The sequence below is a fragment of the Petaurus breviceps genome, unplaced genomic scaffold (assembly GCF_028583685.1).
Source record: "Petaurus breviceps papuanus isolate PSGF00001 unplaced genomic scaffold, PetGlider_PUasm1.0 84, whole genome shotgun sequence".
Lineage (NCBI taxonomy): Eukaryota > Metazoa > Chordata > Mammalia > Diprotodontia > Petauridae > Petaurus > Petaurus breviceps.
The window spans coordinates 10,839,454-10,867,209 of record NW_027186645.1 but is presented as its reverse complement, the minus strand read 5'-3'; the positions used below and the strand labels follow the sequence as shown (position 1 = coordinate 10,867,209).

The 27,756-nt window shown below is 35.8% G+C and overlaps 1 protein-coding gene across 1 annotated transcript in view; it reads left to right on the top strand.

Annotated features, from left to right (window-relative positions):
• Positions 1–3,395: 3,395 nt before the first annotated feature.
• PPP1R3A (protein phosphatase 1 regulatory subunit 3A) overlaps positions 3,396–27,756 on the top strand; it is a 69,778-nt gene continuing 45,417 nt past the window's right edge. Inside the window, exon 1 of the mRNA XM_069107051.1 lies at positions 3,396–4,385. Within this exon, the coding sequence (XP_068963152.1) occupies positions 3,592–4,385 (794 nt within the window). The 5' untranslated portion in view covers positions 3,396–3,591. The remainder of the gene's footprint in view (positions 4,386–27,756) is intronic.

Genomic DNA, 27,756 nt, shown 5'->3' with positions numbered 1-27,756 from the left:
ACTCGAATATAATCATTCCAATTGGTTTAGGGCTAAACAATATAATTAAAGAACACTGAACTTTTAAGGAATTTTAACCTGTAAAATCTCTTCCAACTCCAAGATTTTATGATTCTATGATTAAAGACAAAAAAGAAAAGATCTTTCTTAGCTTATAAATTCAGTCCTACACAGAGTTTCAATTGGTACATACCCCACTGATTTTAGCTCTTATAATTAAAAATAATTGTGAACATGTGGAATGAAGGGTTTAGACAATAGAAATTCACCTGGCATTTACAAGCATTCCTAGACATACATCTATAGGTAATATATGCTTCTACATTCATATGAGCATAGATTTTTATATATAAATATTAAATCTTTGGTTTCATATGTCCCTTTACATGAACCTTTAAGGGCCTTTGACTATTCTGAAAAAAAAATTAAAAATCAAATAGAATAAAATAAGGTGAGATTTTATTTCATAAAGTGGTTAATAATATAATGTAATATGTTAGTTGAAAAGGGGAAACCCAGGAAGGAATCATGTTTTATTTTTTTTTTAAGTAGAGGTGATAGTAGATAAAATTGGATGTTAGTCATTTCTCTGGTACTGAAAAGAAACAAGCCAATGTGAATTTGGAAAGCACACAGAAATACACCATGTCATGGGGCTGTGGGTTGATCATGCTTCTCTCTACAACCCAGAGAGACTTATTCTATAATATTGCATTCATCTTCGGGCACCTCATTAACAGAAAAAAATATGGGCAAACTGGAAGGAGTTCAGAGAGGAGTAACAAAATGATAAAAAGCACTGGAGGGATTGACATGTGAGAAAAGATTAAAAACGTTGAAATCTCTCTGCTTTTGCTAAGAGGTGACTACGGAGGAACATGACAACTGTCTACAATTAAGTGAAGGTTATAAACTCCAAAGAGAGATAGTGATTACCATGAATCAAGGGAGTACTGCTTTACAAAGAGATAAAATTAAGAAAAGAAAGTTTAGGGCAAATAGCAGGGATGTTTTTGAATGTGGAGATGTATTATATTCTTTGTGGCAGCACTTTTATCCCTTGAAATATTTGAAATGGAAGAAATTGGAAGTGCTTATCGAGTCCTGAGGTATGCCTTCAACAATATGGTTCAGAGTGTGGACTCAGTAGACAGATTTCTCCACCAGTTCTCATTATTTTATAATTTGTGGGCCATGAGCATTGTAGTCAATTCCTTCTGGACATTCTTTTCTAAATCCTTTACCTCGCTTCTATCCCTATCTACTACAGATACCTTGGATAATAGCTGGTCATAGGAACTAAGGTTTCAGGAGAATGTTTCTCTCTGGTGTGTTACATTATATGTATGAAGTAGGGAAGGGATAAGCATTTGTATGGCACCATGACAACCTCTCTTTCAGTATTTTATTGGGTCACACAGAGTAATATCCCAGTTTTGTGGTGTGGGGGACACACAAAAGACTTAAATTCAATTCAATAAACATTTACTTGACAACTACTATATACAAGGTGCTAGGAATACAGAACAGACACTGCCTTCATTGAATTTATATTCTACTGAGAGATATAAAATTTGCACAAATAAATAAGATAATTTGAAAAGGGAAAGAGTATTAGCCACAAGAGTGATCAGAAAAGACTTCCTAGAGGATGACACCAGAATTGGGTCTTAAAGGATGTTCTATGTCTATGGAGGCAGATGTGAGGAGGTAGTATAGTCTATGCACAGAGACAATAAATTGTACACCAAGTTCAGAAAATAAAAACTAGATCAGCTAGACTGAAATGTAGAGTAGTATTAGAGGAGCATAATAAGGGAAGCAATATAAAAGAAGCCTACAAAGTCTGAAACCAGACTGCAAAGAGCTTTAAATGCCAAACTGAGGAGTTTGTATTTCTTCCACAGGCAGTTGGGAGCCATTGAAGATTATTTAACAGGGAGAGTGACACAGACCTATGCTGATGAATGTTTTGTTTTTTTTTTTGACAGATGTTTGTAGAAGATGGATTGGATATAGGAGAAAATGGAATAAGGGAAGCCAATTAAGAGGTGGTTGCCATAATTCAAATATAAAGCAATGAGGGTTTGAACTAGAGTGGTGGCTGTGTGACTGGAAAGAAGAGGTTAAATACTATAGCAGAGTCAGAACTGACAGGAGTTTTAACACTGGCTGTATGCTAAGGGTGAGAGTGGAGAATGAAGGATTGAGGATGACTCTGAAGTTTCAAACCTGGGTGACTGGCAAGATGGCGGGACAATCAGAAATCAGCTGAACATTTTGTATACTTGATTCCTTTCAGGGTCAAGCTGACCTTACCAATGATCCTCTTTAATATGCTAAAGTCAAGTAGTTTATGGCATTTTTGTGCATTTTCCTACAGATTAGTCAAAAGAAACCAAATGGGGCAGCTAGGTGGTGAAGTGAATAGAGTACCAACCTTGGAATCGGTAGGACCTGAATTACAATCTGGCCTCAGACACTTAGCACAAATCTAGCCATGTGATCTTGGGCAAGTGACTTAGCCCCAATTGCCCTCCAAAAAGTAAAAAAAAAAAAAGGAACCAAATAATGTTTTTTTTTTAAAAAGTAACAGATTCAAGCAGATTCTCCCCAGGCACAAGGTAGGTGTTTCCTGTTGAAAAATGTACTACTCTGGAAGCTATGGTACCTAACAATACCTATGTATGTACCCCCAAAAACTTAATAATAACTTGCAAATGTGGAAAGCCTCTTCTGACTCCCTTGCTTGTTAACATTCTTTCACTCCTCATGTTTATACTTGTTTGTTTGCAAATTGTATCCTTTCAGTAAAATATAAGGTCTTTGAAAAAAGAGTCTTGTTATAGTGGAAAGAAAACAGGGACTTGGGTTCAAGTGCCACCTCTGATGTTTACTCCTTGTGTGACCTTGGGAAAGCCTCTTTACTTTCCAGGGCCTCAGTTTACATATCTATGAAATGAAGTTTTTGGATTAGATGACTTGGGAGTTCCATTCAGCTCTAAATGGATGCTCCATCACTTTAAAAAAAAAATTTATCTGTAGCCCCAGTGCTTTGCACATAATAGCAATCTAATAAAGGTTTTTTGAATTGATTTATATTGGTGCCTAATTAACAGCAGGGTGTAGCAGAGGCACAGGGATCATCTGGCTTCCTTCTATGCCAAAAAGGTGCACTGATTTCATCCAAGACACGAATGAGTATGATAAGAAACAAAACCAAACATCAACAAACATGAAAATTTTCACCTCTAATGGAAATGAGTTCAAGTGCCACATTTTCAAATCTCTGACAAGGTAGATTCAGATTTCAAAGTGCTACTTTGGGGGTTTGCCCATAGATGAATACATAATTTTTTAAAGTGAGGATTAAATGTGAAACTTACCCTGGACAGAGTAACATTGATGTGATCAAATTAAAGGCCTCTGGAAAGCTGGCCAGAATAGTTTACACGCCAGTGCTTCTATATTTAGGTCTGACTCCCTTCTGCAATGTCAACTGTAACATTATCCTTGTTTTAAATCGCAGTATCTCAAATATCAGTTGCTACTAGTTGTCCAGTTCTTCCTTGGTTTATATCAGAGAGCCCAATGGAGTCTTCTGAAGAAACTGCACAGATTAACAAGGATAACTTTTTAGAAGTTCCCGGTTTAGCTGATTCCCTTTCTGAAGATGAAGAAATTAAAGATGCCTTCAAGCCCCGCTTCTCCCCTCTCCCAAGGCGACGAGGCTCTGAGTCTTCTGACTCAGAGTATCCATACCTGGATACTCCTTCTTCAGGTTCACGAAGAGTTTCATTTGCTGATGCCTTTGGATTCAATCTTGTATCTGTTAAAGAATTTGACAGTTGGGAGCAACCAGGAGTATCACCGCATTTTGACTTAAGGGATGATGTTTTCCACACAGAAGAATATATTTTATCTCCACTGTTTGATTTGCCTTCCTCAAAAGAAGTGCTGATGCAGAAGCTGCAGGTTCAGAAGGCAATTCTGGAGTCGACAGAGTTCTTAACTGGGGCTACAGTTATGAAGGGCACCATCCGAGTTTTGAATGTTTCTTTTGAGAAGTTAGTATATGTTAGAATGTCTTTAGATAACTGGCAAACATATTATGACATTTTAGCTGAGTATGTCCCTAATTCTTGTGATGGTGAAACTGATCAATTCTCCTTTAAGATTTCATTGGTTCCTCCTTATCAAAAAGATGGCGCTAAAGTTGAATTTTGTATACGTTATGAAACTTCTATTGGCACATTTTGGTCAAACAATAATGGCGGAAACTATACCTTGGTCTGTCAAAAGAAGGAAAGGGATCAAGAGCCTGAAAAGTCACGGGAAGTAATAACTAACAGACAGCTAAGAGGCTGCTTAAAGGTAAAATCAAGGTGAGGTTACATCTTATAGTTTTTAGTCTTGAGAAGCTTGAATATTTCATGTCATACATATTTCACTTGTTAAAATAAATAGTCATTGTACTTTAGACTGTACTGTATGATATGTATTTAAAACTCTACTTGACTTTAATGAGGTTCACTTTATTCAAACAGTCTTATCATTTAATAGAGCATACCTCTTCTAAGTCATAAAGAAAGTATATAGATGTATGATAGACTACAGGCAGGAAGTTGAGTATGCGCACTGTTAAATGATACAGGTTTTTGAAGGAGTCTAAAGCAAGAAAGAGAACCAAATATTTTTAATCCCTTAACATCTCACAGTGCCACCAGTAGCTAATTCAATGCAGACTGGGGAAATTGGTAAGTGCTCTTCCCTGCTCCCTAATATAAAGCTTAACTCCTTCACATGGAAAAAGGATAAATGAAGTTATAAGTTCATTGATTTCCAGTCAACGTGCCTAAAAGTATACTCTGAAACTTAAATGAAAGAAAAAAATCTGCTTCAAAAAGTGAATACTACTTGGTTTTCTAACTAGGAAAAAAAATTCTATTATTACCTCCTATGATCTTATAATATAGCTTAATACTTGAAACAGATAAATTTTCTGACTGACTTTTTTAGTTCATTTATAAGGAACTTTTGAGTGATGTCCCTGATTAGTCATATTGTGAGAGCTATGATTACAATATTAAAATGATAAAGACACAATGAGGTGATGAACAGAAGGATCTAAGAATTTTGACTGCAACCAAGCAAATCATTATAGTACTTAAATACTAAAATGTAATAAGTTATCATGGTAAATACATCCTTAAAGAAATTGTAAACAATAAGCTAAGTGTGGTAAAAAAAAAAGTTAACAGACCAAGCAATTCAGATATACTGGTCTATATTTGGGAGCTGTTAACATCTTTGGTAGACTTGAAAACCCATTTATAATTATAATAAAGAACATCTGGTTTTTCTTACCTCCATTCCATAGATTGATTAAATTCTCATGGTATCAGGCTACCAGATCATCTTTTTAAAGGAAAGGTTAGTCTACTTCTACTTCTCCTCAGCTCCTTCTAGAAAAGTCCCCAAATAAAAAAAATAAAACTATTGCTTCATTAATCAGTGGTCTGACTGTTTTCTGGGATTGTCCATTCTGCCAGTTCCTAATGGGGAACAGGCAGAGGGGAGAGGAGTGTGCCTTTAAACCATGTTGAAAATTGTGCTGTGCAAAAAAGCATTGTACTTGGTGCTAAAAAATACAGGCTCTTGTTGCAGCTCTGTCACTAACACTGTGTGAACAGTGATGAATCACAAACTTTCTGCCATCTAGCTTTTCATTTTTTTGAAGATCCATCCAGATAATGTAAGCGGCACACTAAAAAGCAGAAAGTGCTATATACATATAAAACATAGTTATTCATTAAAAAAAACAACAACTAATGGTCTATTATTTTAAAATGGTTGCCACAATGAAGTATTCGTGTTTTCTCCCTCAAGTTTGTAGGGCTTGTGCTTTGTACTCAGTTCTGTTAAGTATGAATAAAATTTCCTCAAATCTGCATCATAAAGTTATCTGTAAACATAAAAGTAGAGTTACAACATCTATGTATGCTAAGATGACTATTTGTCTATTTGCCATAAGATTTGGTTATGCACCCACTTAAGAAATCTTTATTTATGGAATTTTAAAAACATAGATAATACCATTATTAAATTTTATAAGACATATCTTCAGCATTATAAGTTTGCATATATTTGAGACATTTAATGAGATGCTCATTAATAGATATTTATTTAACATTTTATAACTTGCTACTTTTCAGAAAAACAGGACCTTGGATACAGTCCTGAGGGCTAAAAACAAAGTACTATTTTACCAAGTGGATTATTATGTAAGATTAAAATGTGGTTTTGAAAGTGTATGCATTATATGCTATAATCTGGTACAGATAGGAAGTTCCCTTTGCTTACCCAACTTGACTTGATGCCAAGAACAAAGAAACGGCATGTCAGGCTTAACTTATTTCTATTTTTTTTAAATGAAGAAAACTATCTAGTAATGATACTGATTGAAGTTTTGACTAAGGAATGAACGAACATGCCTAGGATAAAAAATACATATACACATATAATATACATATGCATATATATTCATATATATATATATATATACACATATTGAGAGAGAGAAAGAGAGCAAGAGAAATTTTTCAGAAGAGCTATCATTGAATTATAGCAGACACCATTCAAGTCCTAATATCACTTTAGGGAAAAACCTGAGTTCTAAACCACAAAATGGTCTGAAGGCCTGTAAAGTTTCCTAATGAGTTATAAAAATGGAAAAAAAAAAAGCTTTCCCCCTCAAACCCACAAATACATTTTCTACAGTTCTATAACTTAAAAATGACCAGTATAATTCAAACCACATTTTGAAAAAAAGCATTTGCCTCTGGAGGAGGCTTTTTGTGCTGAGTTTCAGTCCAACATGAATTTTTACATCTGATTTATATACCACTCAAAATGGAGTGTATAAAGGAAATCCTGACAGATCCTTAGAACAGCATGTGCCATAATAGAATATTTATACAGCTTTTCCATAATATAATTTATATGCAATGGGTTTCAAATATTCCTAAAACTCACACAAGAGAGTACTATCAAATTTCAAAATGAATATTACAGTTGCTTTCCATTGCAAGGGGCTTTGTCAAGAAAGAAAAAATCCTTTTACCTTATTAGTGTGATATCACAAAATATAAGATACTTTCCTAAAATAAGGATGAGCTTAGACTCCTTTGATCACATGAATTATTGTTTTTGACACATGATCATTGTTGCATTAGTGAATGTGACTTTACAGTTGTTATTATGAAAGGTGGACAGGCATTGTAGACAGAGTACTTGTCTAGGAATCAGGAAGATCTGAGTTCAAGTTCTCCCTCTATTGTATACTTTTTGGGGGCAATCATGGTTAAGTGACTTGCCCAGGGTCACACAGTAAGTGTCTGAGGCCAGATTTGAATTCAGAATCCCCCTGACTCCAGGGCCAGTGCTTTATCTACTATATCACCTAGCCGCCCCTCTTATATACTTTCTATGTCAGTTAAACTCTCAATGCCCAAGGTAACTCAGCACAACTATATGTTACAGATGATTCATTGATCTGCATCAGTGGAGACAATTTCCATGCTGGGAATTCTGCACACTGATGAAAGTATGGATCTAGACCAAAACAAATAAGTGATGTATTTACATAACACCTAAAGAGATCAATTTATTGGTCACTTCCTCTTAAAGGAGAAAAAAGCATGTGAGGTTTACCTCATGTATGCATGGAGGCAAATGGGGGGCCCTGCCACAGGCAGTAATATCTGTTAGGATTCTAAAGGGAATGTCAATTCTTTTAAAGCTGAAGTTATTTCCTTTTGGGATCTCTTAGATTACACCTCATGAAAGTGTCAATAATCCCTACTTGCAAGCATATAGTGAAATGGGGCAACATGTTGAGAAGAGTGTAGTCTCTGTCATTCCAGTCACTCCCCTAGGCACTATATTCCCCCTTTTTTGAAATTTAATTTAAATTTTAAATTTAATTTAAATTTAACAAGCATTTTCATAACACAGTAGGAAAAAAGTTGATTATATATGAAATTGCAAATCTTTTATGTACAAATGCAGATATTCTTAGGCCAAAACTTACACATCTCTGCTTTGGCATGGATAGGGTTTTTTTTAGAGCTTACTTTATTTCTGTTGGTCTGGTACTTTGGATTGACTAAAAACATGCAAAAGGATAGAAAAATACAGTTATTAAATCCTGGGCATGTTACGAGTATTTAATTAAGGATATTTAATTGCATTAAAGTTAAATTAAATGCCTTTTTGGGCCTTTCTTTGTATCCTCCAGAATTCAGAAGAGTTCTGGCACATAGCAGGTGCTTCATAAATGCTAAATAATAACTGATATATATGTCATGACCCAATTGAGTACCTTCATAGACATGACTATGCTATACAAACAAATCAAACAGACTTAGATAATACTTTCAGGAAGCAGATACAAAAATACATTATGGATTTAGATATAAATAAAATGTATACAAACATATCTAATAGTCTTGAGGAGGCAGTGAGGTATAGTGAAAAGAGCAATGCCTTTAGGGTCAAAAGACCTGGGTTCAAATCTTGTCTCTGATACTCACTGACTTATCCATATGCAAGTAACTCAAACTCCCTATACCTCAATTTCAGTCTATAAAGTCAACAGATTGAATTAGATTATTGCTGAGGTTACTTCCACCTTTAGATTTCTGGCCCTATGATCTTTAAAAGCATGTTAAGTGTAATATCACCCATCTGATGGATGAAAACACCCCAGAAGACTCTACTCTGCCTCAAATGTTACCCACTGCTTTCTATAATGCCTATAGTGTCCCCAATTAAAGCTTCATTCCTTTTGGGCCTTTTGAAGAATTTTTCATTTTTTAAGAGCCCTCTATTAAAATGCAAATATCACTGAGAAGAGTAACACCTGAAGCAATATGGGTAGAGACATAGTAAAGAATTTTAATTCATTGAGCATTTCTAAATATGGTAGGTAATTGAGAGCAAAGCCCATTGGAAATGCAACATGGTTTAGTTATCTTGGGGAAAATTGGAGCCACAAAGAGGCGTAGAAGAAAAGGGACAATGCCAAAGAAAGCTTCATCTATTTCAAGGTTGGCCTTGCTGATCTACAATGGAAATGAAGGAATCTATAACAGATTTGAAATAAAAACACTTTTGAAGACATATGTATGTTATATTTTCTCTTAGTCAAGGCAGGTGTCATGGAATAAATGGAATGCTTTGTTATCAGTGGATTCCAACTTGGAGGGTGGTCTCAGATAGGATATCACTTGTGTTAGGTGCCAAAAGCTTGCTTGTTCAGGTTGAGCCACAAAATGCTTTTTTTTTTCTTAAGAGAACCAAATCAATAAATATTCAAAGTAGGGAAATAATGTAGTATGGATACTTGGTAGGGTGTGATAGCATGAACAGAGAGAAGGAAAGAAATCCCTGAGTGATACAGATGTCAAAGATAATGTTCAGAATAAACCTGCAAAACAAGGTAGAGAAACAAGCAATGTCAATGATAAAAAGAAAAAAATCTAACATAATTTCATTTTAAAACTATAGTTTTCCTACACTGAGTGGTAAAATCACAATGAAACTAGAAAATGGAGGCAAAAGCACATGGTCATGCAGTATATTCTAACTATTGACTCTGAATTTAGTGACTGTGGGTTTCTAAATGCTTTGAGATTCCTATCCAAGGAGGTGTAAGGTAGGTTCAAGGTAGACCCACAGATTTGTTCACTGTGGGATCAAACTAGTCTTGGTAGGAGGGAATATTTAAAGGGAAGAAATCTTAGATAATAATAATTCCATCAGTTCATCAGTAGGCATTTATCAAACTTTTACTACGTTCCATGTACTGTGCTAAGTTCTGGGGATACAAAAGGGGGGGCACAGAAAACAATTCTCCATGAGAATGTTCTGAAAGAGATTAAATTCTAATGGGTATTTAAATATATATATATATATGTATATGTATAAAATTCTCATAGGTATATAGAAGACATTTCCAGAGTATGTGAAGGTAATCTTAGATGGGGAGAAGCTAAGTAACTGGGTGGGGGAGGGGTGACCTCCTGCAGAATCTGGGATTTGATCTGAGTTTTTATAGAAGCCAGGAAAACTAGGAAGCAGAGACAGGAAAATAATAGTACTCCATAAAAAAATTAAGAATAATGTCTTTGATAGATATTTCCATTCCAAAAACTCAGAATCTCCAAGATACATGGAACAAAAAGTTTTTGATATGTAGAGAACCAGGAGAGGAGATCAGAAGACCATGGGAAGAGGATAAGATCTGTCCAATCTCAATTGTCCTTTCTGCTAGTGGGGTTGCACTTAGGAAGCTTTCAGGGCTTCTACATAGCATGAACTTACATCTTGACACTTACTCAATTACTTTACCTATATATATATACTAGTCTATAGGACATTAAATACAAATGAATAGTATCAGAATTTTGGTTGGTTCATCAAGGGAGATCCTTGTCCCAGGACTGTTTTTGATTGAATACTATATGAGAACAAGATGATGATGATGATGATGATGATGATAGCTGATATTTATATAGCACTAAAAAGTTTGCAAAGTGTTTTACATACTTTTTTTCTCATTTGGTTCCTAGAGTCCTGTGATCAAGTGCTATAGGTATTATTATTCTCATTTTTTAGGTAGAGAAACTGAGACTAATGGTGTTTAATTGATTAGTCCATCTCCAATAGTCATTAAGTATTGGAGGCAGGATAAGGAATCCAGATTTCTCCTCACTGCAAGTCTGACCAATATACCTGACCTCAGTAAAGCCACTTTAGGCAGCAGAACAGAAAATGAGGTTGCAGAGAACGTGCCAGTGGCAGGTGTCTTACTTGGGAGCTTCCAGCTGGCAGGCGGAGAATGGTCCCACCTGTGGTGCTGATGAGACTACCCACCAGTTTCTATTTTGATAGGGACCCATGAGTGGCTTATACATTTTGGCTCACAGCAGGTCCATTCCAGATCTATAAACATTGGTATTCTCTTAAAGTTGATTAGAAATCCGAGAGGGAGAGGAGAGCCAAGAACAGCTCCCCCTCTCTTTCCCTAGCTTCTTGCAATCATTATTAGCTGAACTCTCTCATTCTTGGAGCTAAAAACAAAAGTCATTTCTGGGATCACACTCCCTAGAGTCTATGAATCTTGGATCATGAGCATTCCAAGCAGAGAAGTCAGCAAATTGAGGAAGAAGTATGTTTTTGACATTTTTCTGTCTTCTGTGCTGCCTTTTCCCTTCCTTCCCCCATCCCCAGGAACCTATTGTCTTCATGCTGTCTACTTTGGAATCCCATTCAAGTGTGTCCTTCCCCATAACCCATCTTCCCATACTTCTCTATCAAATCTATTTTCAGCTATTTACCATGTGGAAGAGGCTAATAAGCTAATGTATATCAAGGAGCTAATGATAGATAAAGTATTCATGTTAATAGTGGACAATCCTTTAATGTAAAGGAGTAAAATTCTAATGGTGGAATATCAGAGTCAACTAGAGGTATGCACACACATTTATTTACACATATGTGTACATGCACACAATACATATATGTGCATATATGCATATATAAACACATATAGTCATATGCACATATTTATACACATATACATATGCACATATATATATATGTATATATGAAAGCAGGGGAGTCTTCTCAGATCATCACAAATTATCTAGAATAATTCTTGCCCTAAGTATGAATCCCATCTATATCAATACCTGCCTCTGTTCCCATCCAGCTATGGGGAATTCACTATCCTCCAAGGCAGTCTATTCTATTTTGGTATAGCTCTAATCATTAAGAAATTTTCCTTATTTTGAGCTAAAATGTTTCCTCATATAATTTCCATCCAATAAGCTTAGTTCTGACCTTTGGGTTTAAAGAGAACAAATCTCTTCTGTATGACAATCCTTTAAATATCTAAATATAACTATTATGTTCTACCTAAGTCTTGCCTTGTTCAGGCTAAATGGCATTAGAGACTCTTTTAACAAGGTTTTGAGTCACTTTACCATTCTACTTGCTTTGCTCTAGAGCCTTAGTGGATTATCAATATTTCTAACATGCTTCTGAGACAGTGGCATGAAAAATTGGACATTTTTTGGATGTGGTCTATCTTAGGAAAAGTAAAGTGAAAGTAAAACTTTCTTGACCTGAGGTTTATGAATTTGTTTTAAAATATGTTGATTATTATTTTTAATAGAATCAATTTCCTTTGTAATCCTCTGTGTGTGTTGCATTGCTGTTTTATTTTCTACACTTAAAAACATTATTCTGAGAAGGGATAGTTCCACCAAATTACTCTCCATAATGGGTGGATCAGTTCACAACTCCACCAACAGTGCATGTGTCCCTGTTTTTCCACATCCCTTCAATATTTGTCATTTCTCTTTTCTGTCATATTAGCCAATCTGATAGGTATGAGGTGGTACCTCAGAGCTGTTTTAATTTGCATTTCTCTAACCAATAGTGATTTAGTCCACTTTTCCTTATGACTAGATAGTTTTGATTTCTTCTTCTTAAGATTGCCTGTCCATATCCTTAGACCATTTATCAACTTGGGACTAACTCATAGTCTTATAAATTTGGCTCAGTTCTCTATATATGTGAGAAAGGAGGCTTTATTAGAGAAACTTGCTATAAATCCCACCTTCCCCTCCCAAGTTTCTTGCTTTCCTTCTAATCTTGGTTGTATTGGTTTTATTTGTGAAAACGCTTTTTAATTTGACAAAATCAAAATTGTCCATTTTACATCCTGTAATGCTCACTCTATCTTTTGGCCGGTCATTATATATAACTTTCTTGTTGTTAATGGTTTCCTCGGGTATATGTCTAGCAGTGGGATCCCTGGGTCAAAGGGAATATATGTATATAATTCCAAATTGCTTTCCAGAATGATGATATCAATTAACAACTCTACCAACAACACATTAATGTCCCTGCATTTCTACAATACTCCAACATTGACTATTCCCATCTTTTGTTACTAGTGGGACTTTTCTGGTTAGTTTTTCTGAGTCAGGGGATTTAAATTAATTTTAGGCAGCTAAGTGATCTTGTACCATATCACTTTGGTGGGAAGGACCACAATTCATGGAAAAATAGCTTAATAGAAATTAGAACTAGAAGAAAACTTAAAGAACATCTAGTTTTTCCTGTAAAATATTTTTGTTTCATCATCTTCCTGTTTCCAAGAGAGCTTTAAAAGAATGAACAACAACAAAATACATTTTTGTTTTCTTTAGTATTTATGAATTGCAAACACAAATTCATACTAGGCTTTAGTTTTCCTGTCACTGACTCTTAAGACCTCATATCCTTTCCATTCATCCTGAGTTTACCTGCCCTCTTCACTTAAAAATCTGAATTCATTAATGAATTTCTTAAGCATCTACATTGTTCTCTTTAGACATTGCTGCCTTTTCCTCCTTATTGGTATCATTTGCTTCTGTTTTGCCAGAATTTTATTCTTGAACCCCTCCTATCCCTCTTGGGCTAATTTCCCCTTAAGAATTTCAGGCTGTTGGATATGATTTTTTTCCATGTTTGAATTCTTTTAAATACACTCTTTTGAAGTATAAGAGGAAGGTGAGATTATGTTAATGTGAGGTTACCAAGAGTGATGACAGGGTTTTGGAGTTAAGAGGATGATTGCAAGCTAGTCTTCCTTCAGGAAGGTGGGATGGTGACCATGTCAGTAGACATTAAGGATGGGACTAGGGACAGGATGAAGCAATGACTTTATCTCAATAGCACAATAATTTAGAGAGTGTCACTGTGTGGAAATTTATTTTTTGGCCTCTCTGATTATTTACATTGTACTTTATTTAAGATTCTAGATTTTCTACTTTGTACCTTCTTTTTTTGCTCCTTAGTTGCTCATTTGGAGAAGAGGTAAAATTAAAGGGAAAATATGGGGATCAGGATAGACACTAGATCAGTAATTTCTATGTTATACAGAACTCTGAATAAGGAACTAAGGAACTTAATTGATCAGTGCATGTTCGCACCTTCTCTGCAACTATTTGGCTCCTTATTAATGAACAATGCTGGTGAAATAAAAATGGAAAAAGAAAGAAGGCCCACATTGAGTTTTCTAGATTTCTTGTGGATTTCAGTCGATCAGATTCAATTTCATTTTACATGCATACTTGAGATGGAGCTACATATAATTTGATTGTAGCTATGCTTTTACTGGACTGAATTCATACTTGAATTTAGGTTAGAGGAGCTATGATTTTTAGAACTGTGTGGGGTACCCACTGTGAGAACTCATTCCACTAATACATTTCAGAATTAGTCTTTGACTTAGTTCCTAGGAGTTGCCAGACTAGTCAGTTTCAAAAGTGGCATTTGAACCCATGAAGTCTTAACTCTAAGTCTAGTGTTCTATCTGCTATATAACACTGCTTCTCATTGAATTTAGATACAGAAAACAAACTCAGTTTTTTAAAAGCCTATATTGTTCTATCTAAAAGCTGTCACATTCTGGTAATTTTTTCAGTCTTCTTTGTTTAATGACTATATGAAGAAAAAAAATCCTCAGGACAGAGGTCTCTAAGCCCCACCATTTTCTATTTCCCTGCTGCCACTCTAAAAGAATCACCCTGTTTAACAGACACAGTGGTGTTATTATCTATTATATAAATAATAACCAGTTTTGAAGCCTTAATCATGCCATCCTGCTGCTTAAAGATTTTATGACAAATAGAAATAAATTGCTAAATTGGACTTTTACACCCCATTGTTTAGTGACAGAGACCAATTGTACATTAAACAAACCTGTCATAGAGAATTTTAACATCCTCTTTCTACCCACCCCCTCCCCAGGTGATTCTGGAAATGGTCTGTCTGTGTGGCACATAGGGCTATTCAAATCACAATAAACAGAAACAGAATTCTAACAATAAAAGTGCTGTTCCTGGCATATGTGCAGCTGCGGTTATGATATTTTGATACTTTTCCAAATTTTCACTAATACTAATGAATTAAAGGACCACCTTCTTCCTTCTACCATCAATGATCTATATGGCATGCATCCCTAATAATGAAACAATGTGCCTGAGCGTTATGTGGGACTCATTTCATTAGCAGATTTTATTCTAATATACTGGCTAATATTTTTTTTTTTTGGTGATAAATCAGACCAGATTCAAAAAGAACCTTTTGGCCCTGAAGTTAAAAAAAAATCAGATTTGCATTGCTACAGAATTTTTGTTGGTGTCCTGACCCAGTGGAAACCTCATAGAGCATTGCTTGTCTATATCTTGGCAAGATGAGTAAATCATCAGAATTGAAAATAGTTGAGATGTCCACATTTCACTCATTTCATTGTGCTGTAATGGGAAGAGCACTGTATTTGGAGGGAGTATAAGGTTCAGATCCCAAGTCAGTCACTTACTATTTGACGTTGGACAAATCATTTATCCTTTGGGACTTAGTTTTCTGATTTATAAGGTGAGCAGTTTGTAGGTGACCTGTATAGACTGTTCCAACTCAATATGTTTTGGTTTTATTGATACAGGAGTCTTTGGGCAAGGAATTCCCCCTAATGATTCAGGTTGGTACTTTCCCTGGAATTTAACTGTCTGGAGCACTGAGATATTAAGTTACTTACTCAGGATCATACAACCAATACTTGTCAGAGTTAGGTGTTAAACCCTTGTGCAGGTCTCAAGACCACCTGCAATATTACCTTTGAAATAAATAAATTGATACAAATACTTGTTCTAATTTCATTAATAAATTAAATTAATTAATTCAGCTTTAAAGGACTTGAAAATTGTATATTCAGGATGTTTTTCTCATGTTCTGGTATAGGGAAAATTATTATGCTTTTGATTTAATATCCTATCCACTGAAATTTCCTAATATCATGTTTTCTGGCTTAAATAAAACTATAATCATTATTATTGATATCAATAGACTGCTTCATAATTCCTAAGAAATTTGCATTGAATTATATTGCTGGCTTTTAAGGGACCACTTAATTACATTTTCAGATTCAAGCAGAATTATTGTTGAAATCATTCCAAAAGATCTTTTTGTGTCCTTTTCAAACCCTTGGGAAGGCTAAAATCCTTTAAAATTTGTTCTAGATTCTGCTAATAGCTTCTAGGAAGACATTACACCTTCCTGAATCTTAATGTCTAACTCCTCTTGTAACTTCAATCCATTTACTCTTTGGCTGTCAGTAGAAATGGAGAAGATAGGATCATCATCTTTATACTTGGATGGTTGCGGATAATTATGCTGTCTTCCTGAAGGATATCTATTTTCCTGTGTTCAAGAATCCTCCACCCACCCAACCACATGAGCTACATGCCAGTCATTTAGATAGAACACTGCCTAAGAGTCATCATCCTTGCATGGCCCTCTTGCTAAACTTTGAGACATTTTTCCTAATTTCTTTTTGAAGCTTGCCATGTTCTTCTTTCTATTCTTAAACTATGGAACCTTTCTTGGAAGATAGTATTACGAGGTTGGCCACAAATACTGTTGTTGCTGTTTGGTTGTTTTCAGTCACATCTGACTTGAGATGTGGTTACATATATAGCTATGCTGTCCTACTCTCCATCACCCGTTTTGGGGTTTCCTTGGCAAAGAAGTGGTTTGCCATTTCCTTCTCCACTCATTTTACTGATGATGAAACCAAGGCTAATGGGGTTCCTAGCTGTGAGTGGTAATTCTAAAATCTAGAATGCTTTACTTTTCCCTTTTCTCAGAAAAGCAAACTTAATTTGCTACTCTGGCTCAGCTTGAAAGCCTCTGAATATAGCTTTTTTGGGGGATCAGATTCGAGTTGATTCAAAGATCCCTCATCTATAGTACAATGGAACAAGTAGTAAATTTGGAGTCAGGAGTGAATTTAGTCAAGTCTCTTCACTCTTCTGAGGTTTGATGACCTCATTTGTAATTTTATTTACCTGTATTTTCTTATGAACCATATTTACTATTTGTGGACTTCATAGGTGACAGGAGAGGATTAAAAAATGATGCACTTTATGATCCCAAGGGGTTTATATTCTATCAATATAGCAATTGCCAAGACAGTAATAATATGGTTAGGAATGGAATGACTTAAAGAAGAGATCTACCTAAGTACTGTTAACCTCATTTCACAGAGAGATGACTGAAGCTTAAATAAGTCAAGGAACTTGTTCATAGTCATGCAGCTAGGAATGTGAGAGGCAGGGGTGGATGTCCAGGTCCAGTCCTCCACCCACTAAAGGGATAAGTAATATAAAATCTGTACATAAATCCCTTTTCTCTTTGAGCATAATCTTTCATGGAATCAATTCACAATTTCTTTTTTGAAGCAAGATATCACACACTACCCGAATATCCCTTCATTTAAGGAGTAAGTGAATCAGGATTATTCACTTCTTTGGATAGTACAATGTGTTAGAACAAAAAGATGGGAACTACCCCTCCCCTATGCCTTTACTACACAAGTTAAAGAAGTGCAAAAGAATAGAACAATCAGACAAAAATGGATACCAGGAAGTCATTTAGCTTATTGTCTTTCATAGCCATAGACCAGTATTCAAAACATGCTGCAAAGATAGCATGTTAATAAAATTAATTTAATTAAATTTCTTTTGCATAATAAATGAGAGTTAATTAATCTTCATTAAAAATTAAGAAATTTTCTCTTAAATGTCTAAGTCCAATGGCATAATAAATACACTCAACTATCTTGATCCTTGTTTGCTTTGTATTTGTGAAATTTGACCAAAGAACTTCAGTATTCTAGGCAAGTGGAAATTAAAATAATTTAACTCCCCTCCTTATTCCATTTGAGTACATGGTAGGCATAATCGTGCTACAATATTTTACAAAAGATGGCTTAATTTTTTGACAAATGAAATAAAAGACCTTAAAAACATAAAGGAGCAGAAGGCTTAAGTGGTACATCTAAAGCTCATTGATAGAAAAAGAACAAGATAGAGCTCCACACAGCCATAGATTGACTCTTTAATTGAAGATTTATGAGAAAACATGGACAAAAATCGCAGAGGATAAAGCATAAAGAAACTGCAATCTGTCTTGGTGGAAGGACTACACATAGAGATGGAATTAACAATGGAAATACCAATTGAATAAACTGAATATTGTATTGTAACAATATTCCTATGAATTTTTTTTAACATAGTTGCTATGACTAGATTATACAATTATACAGCTTTTCTTAGAGAAGAGGGTATGATTTCCCATGCCTAGGTCTAGTGCCATTACTTCATAACAAAAGATATAAACTATTATCAAAGGAATTTCTCTTCTCCAGACCAACTTATTGGTCTGTAGAAGGGAGAGAAAAGTTACTCTATTTTATTTTCCTGTACTATAGATTCTTGCTACTAATGAGACACTATGTCTAATAAGAATTCATAATATAACTTCATAGTCTTCCCAAGCCCCATCGAGGGACTGTTTTCCCAGAACTATACTCTTTTTAATTAAACTTTGGGAATCATTATATTTTAATGGTTTGTTTTTATTCCTTTGTGAAAACTGTAATAAGAAAGAATTTATTGCGAGATACTTTTGGCTTACACCTTCCCACAGCAATTTTGGCTCTTTTCAGAGTAGGTCTGCAAGTTGGTTGCTGGACTGTTTTTTTTAATAGGCATGAAAATATATATTTAATGACCCTAACCAAACTGTTACAGAGATGAAACATCTATCATTAATTCAAGTGGTGATTAATATTTTCCTAATCACTGCCATCTTTACATAGGATCATAGATTTGGAGCTAGAAATCATCAAGTCAAAGCCCATCATTTTACAAACAAGAATGGTGGGTATTGATGCTTAGAGTCTCAATTTATCTCCTCACAGAGCACTAATTTTCTCCTGGACATAAAAAATTTGAAGTGCTTGAAGTGTTAAATCATATTATGGTCACTGGACCTGGAATCTGGGTTGTCCTAGATTTGAATTCAAATAGTAATAAGTTGTGTGCTAGAAGCAAGTCATTCAATGTTTCTGAGCCTAAATTTCCTCTTCAGTTTTTGAATGCAAAAAAAGATTGTGGTGGAAGCTTGGTGTGAAAATACCCAGCATCGAAAAGAGTTCAAATAGACAAGTTAATTGTATTTGTCTTTTGACTTCAGTGGCTCCTCTTCCTTCTTTTCCTGATCTCTTAATATGTGTTCAGTTGGTTTTCAGTCATGGCCAACTCTCTGTGACTCCATTTGGGGTTTTCTTGGCAAAGATACTAGAGTGGTTTGCCATTTCCTTCTCCAGCTCATTTTATAGCTAAAGAAATTGAGGAAAACAGGGTTAAGTGACTTGCCCTAGGTCAAACAGCTGGTAAATATCTGAGGATGAATTTGAACTCAGGAAAATGAGCCTTCCTGACTCCAGGCCCAGCTCACTAACCACTGTATCACTGAACTGCCCAAACTCTCAATAGAGTATTCTCCAAGGTGAAGATTCTTTCCCATCATTAACTCATTCATTTTCAAGGTTCACAACTAACTACCTCTATACTTGTAATTACAAAATCTATCTCCAGTCCTGATCTTTTCTAATGGCTCTAGACCTACATCTCCAATTAAATATATCATCTCCAAATGGATATTCCTTTATCAATCTCAAACTCACTATGTCCTAAACCAAGCATATTAATTTTCCCCCATATAGATGCTGTTGCTGGCACCACTATTTATCTTGTTTTCCACATTTGCAACCTTGATGTTATCTTTGACTATTTCTTCTCTGTGACAACTATTGGGTGGGACCTTTATATTACACCTCTGTGATATATTACATCTTTTCTTTTCCTTCTTCTCTATTCCCTTAACCACAACCCTGCTAAAGGTCTTCATTACCACTTGATTATATGTCTTCTTGCCTTGAGCATCTCCAATCTGTCCTTCACACTGTCTAAAATAGTATTTTCTTATACACAAATCTGGCTATATAACTATTCTGATTGAAAAAATTTAGTAGCTATCATGCCCACTCATTTCTTTGACATTCAAGGCTCTCCATAATCATAACCTTTCTAAACTCATCTCATGTTACTCTTCATCATGTATTCTATGTTCTAGACAAATTGGATTCCTCTCTGCTCTCTGAACATACCCTGCACTGCCAGTTCTATCACTTTTCTTATGCTGTACCTTATGCTTGGAATTTTCTCCCTCCTCTCTTTTGGTTGTTTTATTCCAACATAGACTTTTAAAAGCAAACTCAGATGCTACCTCCTCCCTGATATTCCCTGTTAGTGATGACCTTTCTCCTTGAATGATCAATGCACTTTGACTTGCAACTTTCTAATGCATTTATCATATAATGTTATATGCTATGGTTATCTATGTATCTTATCCCTATTCTACACTGCCAGTACTGGGAAGGCTATATCTTATCTCAACTTTGAACTTTTCTCAAGTAGCAAGGATTATAATATCACAAATTTAAGCTTAGAGGCCATCTAGTCTATCCCCACCACCCCATTTTATATGTAACTCCATTTCTTACCCCTTCAAGCCCATGATGATTTGTGGAGAGACAGTTCTGTTGTTGTGTGTTGTGTATTGTGTGGCAAGAAAATGTGACTCTTTGGCTGAGAGAAGACTGAGCCTACAATACAGCATGCCTATATAAGTGGAGAAGAAGCTTCTTTAAATTCAGAGCAATAGTTGAGAAAAGTAGAGGAATTTGAGAAAGAATAAAGAGAAAGAAGGTGAACTTTTGAATGACAGATGAGAGATCACCCTGGGGCTGAACACATGAAGGGAAACTGACCCTCAGTATGTCTCTTGATGCCTTACAACCCTAGAAACTACTAAGGACAGACTCACCCTGGCAATATTGTTTTTGTTCGTTGGTTGACCTGAGATGTCATCTTGCTCTCAAAAAGCTCATTTACTCTTGTGAATTCATTTATCTAAGTTAATCTATATAGCTTCTCTGATTTTCAATTTTCTATTTACTTTGATAGAGGTTTACTAGTGTAGTTGAGATTGGAGTGACCAGGGAAAATTCTTTTTTTTCTGAACCCCTAAAAGAGAAAGTATTATGCCCCAAGACAACAAATATTTGTGGTGTGGTATATATAGATAATTCCAAAGAGTGATTACTTAGTCATGGCTGGTCTGGATCCTGTCCCTTCAACTCAAGGCTACTGCTGGTATAGCCATGGCCCTCCTATTCTCCTCAAAGGTGGAAATCTCAATCTTCCTTTGGAGATAGGGGATGGGACTCACCAGATCCCAGATTGGATTTCTAGCCATATCACACTCTGGCCAGGTGTTTTATGTTAGATGTATCCATATCTGTATTACATGTTGGTTGGGAGAGTAAACCCAAACAGATTATATAGAAAAAAGGAAATTGAGGCCCAAAGAGGCGAACATGACACAGAGGTCGTAACAGAATTGAGATTCTAACCCAGGTCCTCCAAATGCAATTCCAGTGTTCTTTCCTCTGTGCTCTTACCTCTTTAGCATAGCATTCTATATACAGTAGGCACTTAACAACTGAGTGCTAAATAAATGAATTAATTATTTAATGTATGTAGTGTAAGTACTATCATACCTTATTTGTCAATGAAGAAACTGAAGCTCAAAGAGTTCAAGTATGCAAGAGCTAGGTTTTAAATCTAGAGCTTTTGATTTTAAGCCCAGTGCTCTTTCCCCCACCACATGATAGCCTTTTCTCTCACTACTTTAAAGATTCACATAATTTAGATAAATTAAAAGTCTAAAAGTCTGAGGCTTTGTATACACAACTGCAAAACAATGAAGTTGAATGATGGGAAATTGTCAATCAAGTGGTTATTCTGTTAATGCAAAACCCACAAATCTGTTCAGTGACATTTAAAAAATAGAATTAGTCGAATAGATTGGCTGCTTTGGCATCACACAGATACATCCTAAATTTAGACAGCTGGCATCAGTTCCCAAGATAGAAGGACAAAGGTCAGCCTGAGTAAGAAACTGACAGTTGGTACAATATATTACAAGCCCTTCAAACCACTAAATGATTTTTAGTGCCATTCTTGTTACCTCTACTAAACTGACCTCTTTCCTCACTAAGATTTTTTGTTTTGTACAGACCTCTGATTTCAATGGTATGGAGAAGTACTTAGTGAAGAAATTCCCTGGACAAATGCAGACCAGCAATTCTTCTGCAACTTATTGTTGCAGACAGGTCCTGGGTCACTGATATGTTAAATGATTTGTCCAGGGTCACAGAGGGAAGATATGTTAGGGAACATACTGACTAGAACCTAGGTCCAAGGTCAACTCTCTGTCCATCAGAGGAAGCTTCCTCTCAAAAATTCTTTTCATGAATTAGAAATTGATCATCATTCCCTAGACCCAGTCAGAAACATTATTCATCTGCAGATCTCTGACTTGGCTGTGCTCAGTGTCTGTAAGCTTATGGAAGCCCATCTTGAGTATGCAACATGAAAAAAGACAAGAGATATAACTTCTTTCCTCTAATATGAGTGTATAAATCCTGCTGGTTTATGCCATTTTTGCTTTCTAACTCTACCCCTCACCTAGTACTTGAATACTACTTTGCTGTACTCTTTAGCTAATCACCCTGAATTTTGATTCCTTATATTCTGTAACTTAGACTTCATTAACTTTTCTGGGTGCTAATAGTGTCTCTTTAATTATTCCTATTCTACTCCCTGGGTAGCTAGGTGACAAAGTGGAGAGAGCACTGGGTCTAGAATCAGGAAGACCTGAGTTCAAATTTGCCCTCAGACACTTATTCAGACCCTGGGAAGTCATTTAACCCTGTCTGATTCAGTTTCCTTATGTACAAAATGAGCTAGAAAAGGAAATGGCAAAGCATTCCAGCATCTTTGCAAAGACAAACATAAACAGGGACTTGAAAAGTCAGACATGACTGAAAATGACTAAAACAATTCCACTGCCTCCATTTCTTACAGTGAAGATTTGTCTGGTCTACATGAAAGCAAAGTAACCCACTGAAAATGAAAGAAAAAAAATCAGTAGATGAGCTAATTTACTTGTCTTTCATTAAATTTCTTTCTTCAGATTCTCCTGTTTAACCACAGCTGTTTTATGCTAATTCTCTCACCCCTTAAGCATAAACCCTTTTCAAGTCTCTATCCTAATCTTTTTCTATACCTTCCCTTTTGAGGATATCTTTGATTCCTAAGGTTTCAATCATCACAGCTGCACAAGATTACTTTAAATCAAATCTTACATTTTTCAATTGCTTTATGGCATTTTCCCCTCCATGCCTGGAATTCTCTCCCTCCTCATCTCCCTCTACTAGATTCTTGATTTTCTTTAAGTCTCAAATAAAATTTCATTTCCTATAGAAAGCCTTTACTAACACTTCTTAATTCTAGGGCCCTCCTTCTTTTAATTATTTCCAATTTATCTTGAAAATAGCTTGTTTGTACATATTTGTTTACTTTTTATCTTTCTCATTAGATTGTGAACTCCTTGAGGGCAGGGACTATCTTTGCCTTTTTTGTATCCACAGGACTTAACATGGTACCTAGTCCATAGTAGGCACTTTTCAGTTGTTGTTCAGTTGTTTTTCAGTAATATTTGACTCTTTGTAACCCCATTTGGAGTTTTCTTGGCAAAGACTTTGTAGTGGTTTGCCATTTCCCTCTCCAGCTCATTTTACAGATGAAGCAACTGAGACAAACAAGGTTAAGTGACTTGCCCAGGGTCACATAGCTAGTTTAGTGTCTGAGGCTGGATTTGTACTCAGGTCCTCTGGCACTTGATCCACTATGCCACCTTGCTGTCTCCCAGTAGGCACTTAATAAATGTTCATTGCCTATCTTTATCTGGTTTTTATTCTGACACCTCAAACTCGTCATGTCTAAATCTGAGCTTAACAAGCTCTGTCTGCTGACTTTTTCTCTTAACTCTTTTCTCATACTATCTCTTTGTAGATTATTTACAGCTCAATAAATCCAGTCCTAATCTCTCTTGAGGCCCAGTCTCAAAATACTGTATGTCCTGTAAACTTATATATGTACGTATTAATTCCTCTATTTGAATGCAAGTTCCCTGAGGGTAAGGACTATTTCAAATTTGTTTTTGTGACTAGAGCCCTTAGTTTAGTGGGTAGCACATAGCAAATTCTTGCTGATGGATTGACACTTCCTTAAACCTATCCCTGCTCAAGATTTCCCCATTTATTTTGAGGGGACCACCTTCTTCCATCCTAGATGCTTCTCTTTTCTGGCTTTCTGAGTCCCACAGCCCATTGGTATAAGTCTCTCTTCTCATTGGTGGAGAGCAATGCCCCACATCTGACCAAGAGGCAGGATGGAGGCGGTTAGAGCAGCTCCGATCTCTTCCATTTTCTTTGAGTACTTTGGGCTCCACAGTCACTTTGGGCACTTCTACATTTCAGCTTTGAGAGAGAAGATGGATAATGCCAACCCCATTTCAGATTGCTAAAGAGAGAATATGGAAGAAGGTTAAATGAAAGGAATTGGCTATCTCATCACATCCCTATCCTCAGTTTGCTACTTTAGGGACTTTAGAGAATTTCCCCTGGGGTAGGATAAGAGATTTTGGGGATACCTAGTATATAAAACTATCAAAGTGAAAAGCTGTTCTAAGACTTTGGGAGTGATCCTGTAAGTATATATGTTATCTCCCTTCATACAAATATATTGCCTGAGAGAGAGATTTTGCATTTTGTCTCTGTACTCCAAGTACCTAGGAGAGACTGGTACACAGTAGACACTTAATAACTGTTTAATGTTTGATTCACTGCTTTCATAACCTTTGAGAACCTATGGTTTCTTTCACACCATAATAAGACATTGTGGGAAGATTTCATGGTAGGACTCCATATGCTTCAATATTTTGATGGATTGGCTATCTTGTGGATGCAGATATTCCCTTCAATAGTTTTGATCTCAGATCATCCACATTTCTCATTTTATTAGACCCTTGTTTATGTCTTCTCATAAACCTACACGTGGGGTCCACCCTAGTTACTGGGGTCTTACTCGTGACACTGTAGAAGTGCCAATGAAATACACAGGTTGTTCATAAGCTATTCCTAACTTTCCTTCACATGTTTAGCAATCTCCTTTCCTAGTAATATATCTCCCTGATGTATTCCTATGTACCACTATTCCTTTACAATTCTTTGTTGGTCCATATTATAGCCTACTCATATCTATCATGCCCTCTTTGAAATGTCTTGACAATGAATTCCTCAATGCCCTTAAAATTATGTTCTTTCCAGCATAGGCTTCCTCTGTGTATACTTAGTATAATACAGCTTTCCTCCCATCTTTGTTTTCTTTGGTGCCAGCTCTATTTCCTCTTGAAGAGCATTAGAGATTATGATGTTAGGGTCCAACTATGGTAGTTCCACAGTCATGTAGAAAAAAAATTGTTATAAATATCTTACACCAATATATCATGAACATTTTTAGTAGAAAAGAATGGGGACGTGCTGTACATGGTGTTCACCAACAATATTATACTCACAAAAGAATTGATTATATTTTAATGGCTGGGAAATAACTGGTTAATGATTGTGGTATTCATTCTTGAATTAGCTGTCTTTGCATATGGTTAGATACACAAATTTGTTTGAGCAAAGAGTAAAATAAATTTCAAATTACAAGATACACTGGACCTAGTCTCCCTAGTTAGCTATAGCCCTCTTCAGCAAGACAAATAAATAAGTTCTGTCCCATGTTAGGACTGAGAAGAAGCAAAGAGGTTATGTACTACTGTTGAGAAAGCACTGTATATAAGTCACTATGTGGGGCACCAAGGATATAAATAAAAAATGAAAAACAGTCCTGGCCCTCAATTAGCTTGCATGCTACTGGATGGAGGGGAAGATAGTATACAATATGAAAACAGATAAGCATATGCATGATAATTTGAGGAGGAAGAGAATATTAGGGAGATGAGGGGGGAATAGAAAACATTTTTGGAACAAAGGACATCTGATGTAAGTAATCAGACCTGGAGAAAACACCCACCATGGTTAGAGCTTTGGGTAACCAAAGGCCAGCATGTGGGCAATCAGAAGGAGGAGGCTAAGGACAAACTTCATCTATTTTTAAATTTGTTTGAAATTCATTTACTCCCTTCCCCTCCTTCCAGGCACCAGTTAAAAAAATAATTTCTACCCAGGTAGTTAAAGAACAAACTGGGCAGTTAGGTGGTATAGTGTATAGAGCATTAGGTTTGGAATCAGGAAAACTCATTTCATTAATTCAAATATGACCTCAAATACATACTAACAGTGTGATCCTGGTCAAGTCACTTAACCCTGTTTTCCTCAGGTGAAAAAAAAACCTAACCTATCGCAGAGAACCGCCCATTCCATTATGTTAGCCTGGAAAGTCTCTGATGGCATACATGGCAAAAGCAAAAAGGCAATGTGGTTACCACCTTACTCTATAGCCCCATGAATGAGTATCCTGCTCACAGCCTTTAAACCTCACTTCACAGAGCTCTTTCTCTTCTGAATGTCCATAGCCTTCTACTTCTTCAGCAATATATCAACCAAAGTATTATACTATTTAGTAATTTTTCATGTATCAATATCTATATCCCTATACATTACTTCTTGTTTCTTCTTATCTCTTCTCTAGGCTTAATATGAAGAGGTCTTATGCCTCTTTTTTTTAAAGTTTTGGGTCATGGTGATCTATCCTCCAGTTACCCTTTTCTCTAGGAGATAGTCCTGAGACGTACTCACTAGTCAAATGATCCCTATCTCAAGGAGGAGTCATTTTTAAGCTGGGCTATCAATATAGAAGACCTCACCTTTAAATTATAACTCAGATTTGGTGTATTATCTTTAGAGTTTGTTATCCATATAAGCAGATTTTCACCTTATGACCCATGATCATCAGCTCAATCACAGGTTCTTATGTAAACCTCTCTTTCATTATTTTTTCTGCATTAAACAATTTTGGTTCATTGATGGTTGTCAAGTTAACAGTAAGAAAGAAAATTAAAATACTTATTGATCATAACTAAGAAATAGTCTAGAAGATTATCCCAATTTACTGTATATATGAGATCAGTCAACCAAAGTTGTATCTGTATAATGATATTTATCATTTTGTCCTAGGTTTTTATTTTTTTCTTCTGTCAACAACTGCATGGTACCAGCAGGAAATATTTCATGACCAAGAAAGTGTTTTTTTTTTTAAGTTGTTGATTGTTTTTGGATGAATCCCATCTATATACTGTGGCATTGCCTCCCAGCACTCTGATGGTGTTAAATATTATCCAACAAACCTATATTTAAAAAGTAACACTAGTATCAGGATTTTAAGTTTAGCGAGAGATATAAGTCATGATAAAGAAAGCTAGATGTGCAGTGGATAGAGTGTTGGGCCTGGAGTCAGGAAAACTCATTTTCCTGAATTTTAATCTGACTTCAGACACTTACTAGCTTTGTGACTCTAGGCAAGTCATTTAACTCTATTTGTCTCTGTTTTGTCATCTATAAAATGAGCTGGAGAAGGAAATGGCAAACCACTCCAGGATCTTTACCAAGAAAATTCCAAATAAGATCATGGAAGAATCAAACATGACTGAAAAACAAGTGAACAGCAATAAAAATGATAGGTCATCAAATCCAACCCTAGACCAGGTACATCTGTTCTTTTTAAAACAGAGAATTAGTGAAATGAATCTCTTTGGAAGGAGTGCTCTAAACTGCTTTTGGGGAAATGATTCTGAGGCTCCTCTCGGGGTAAGCCA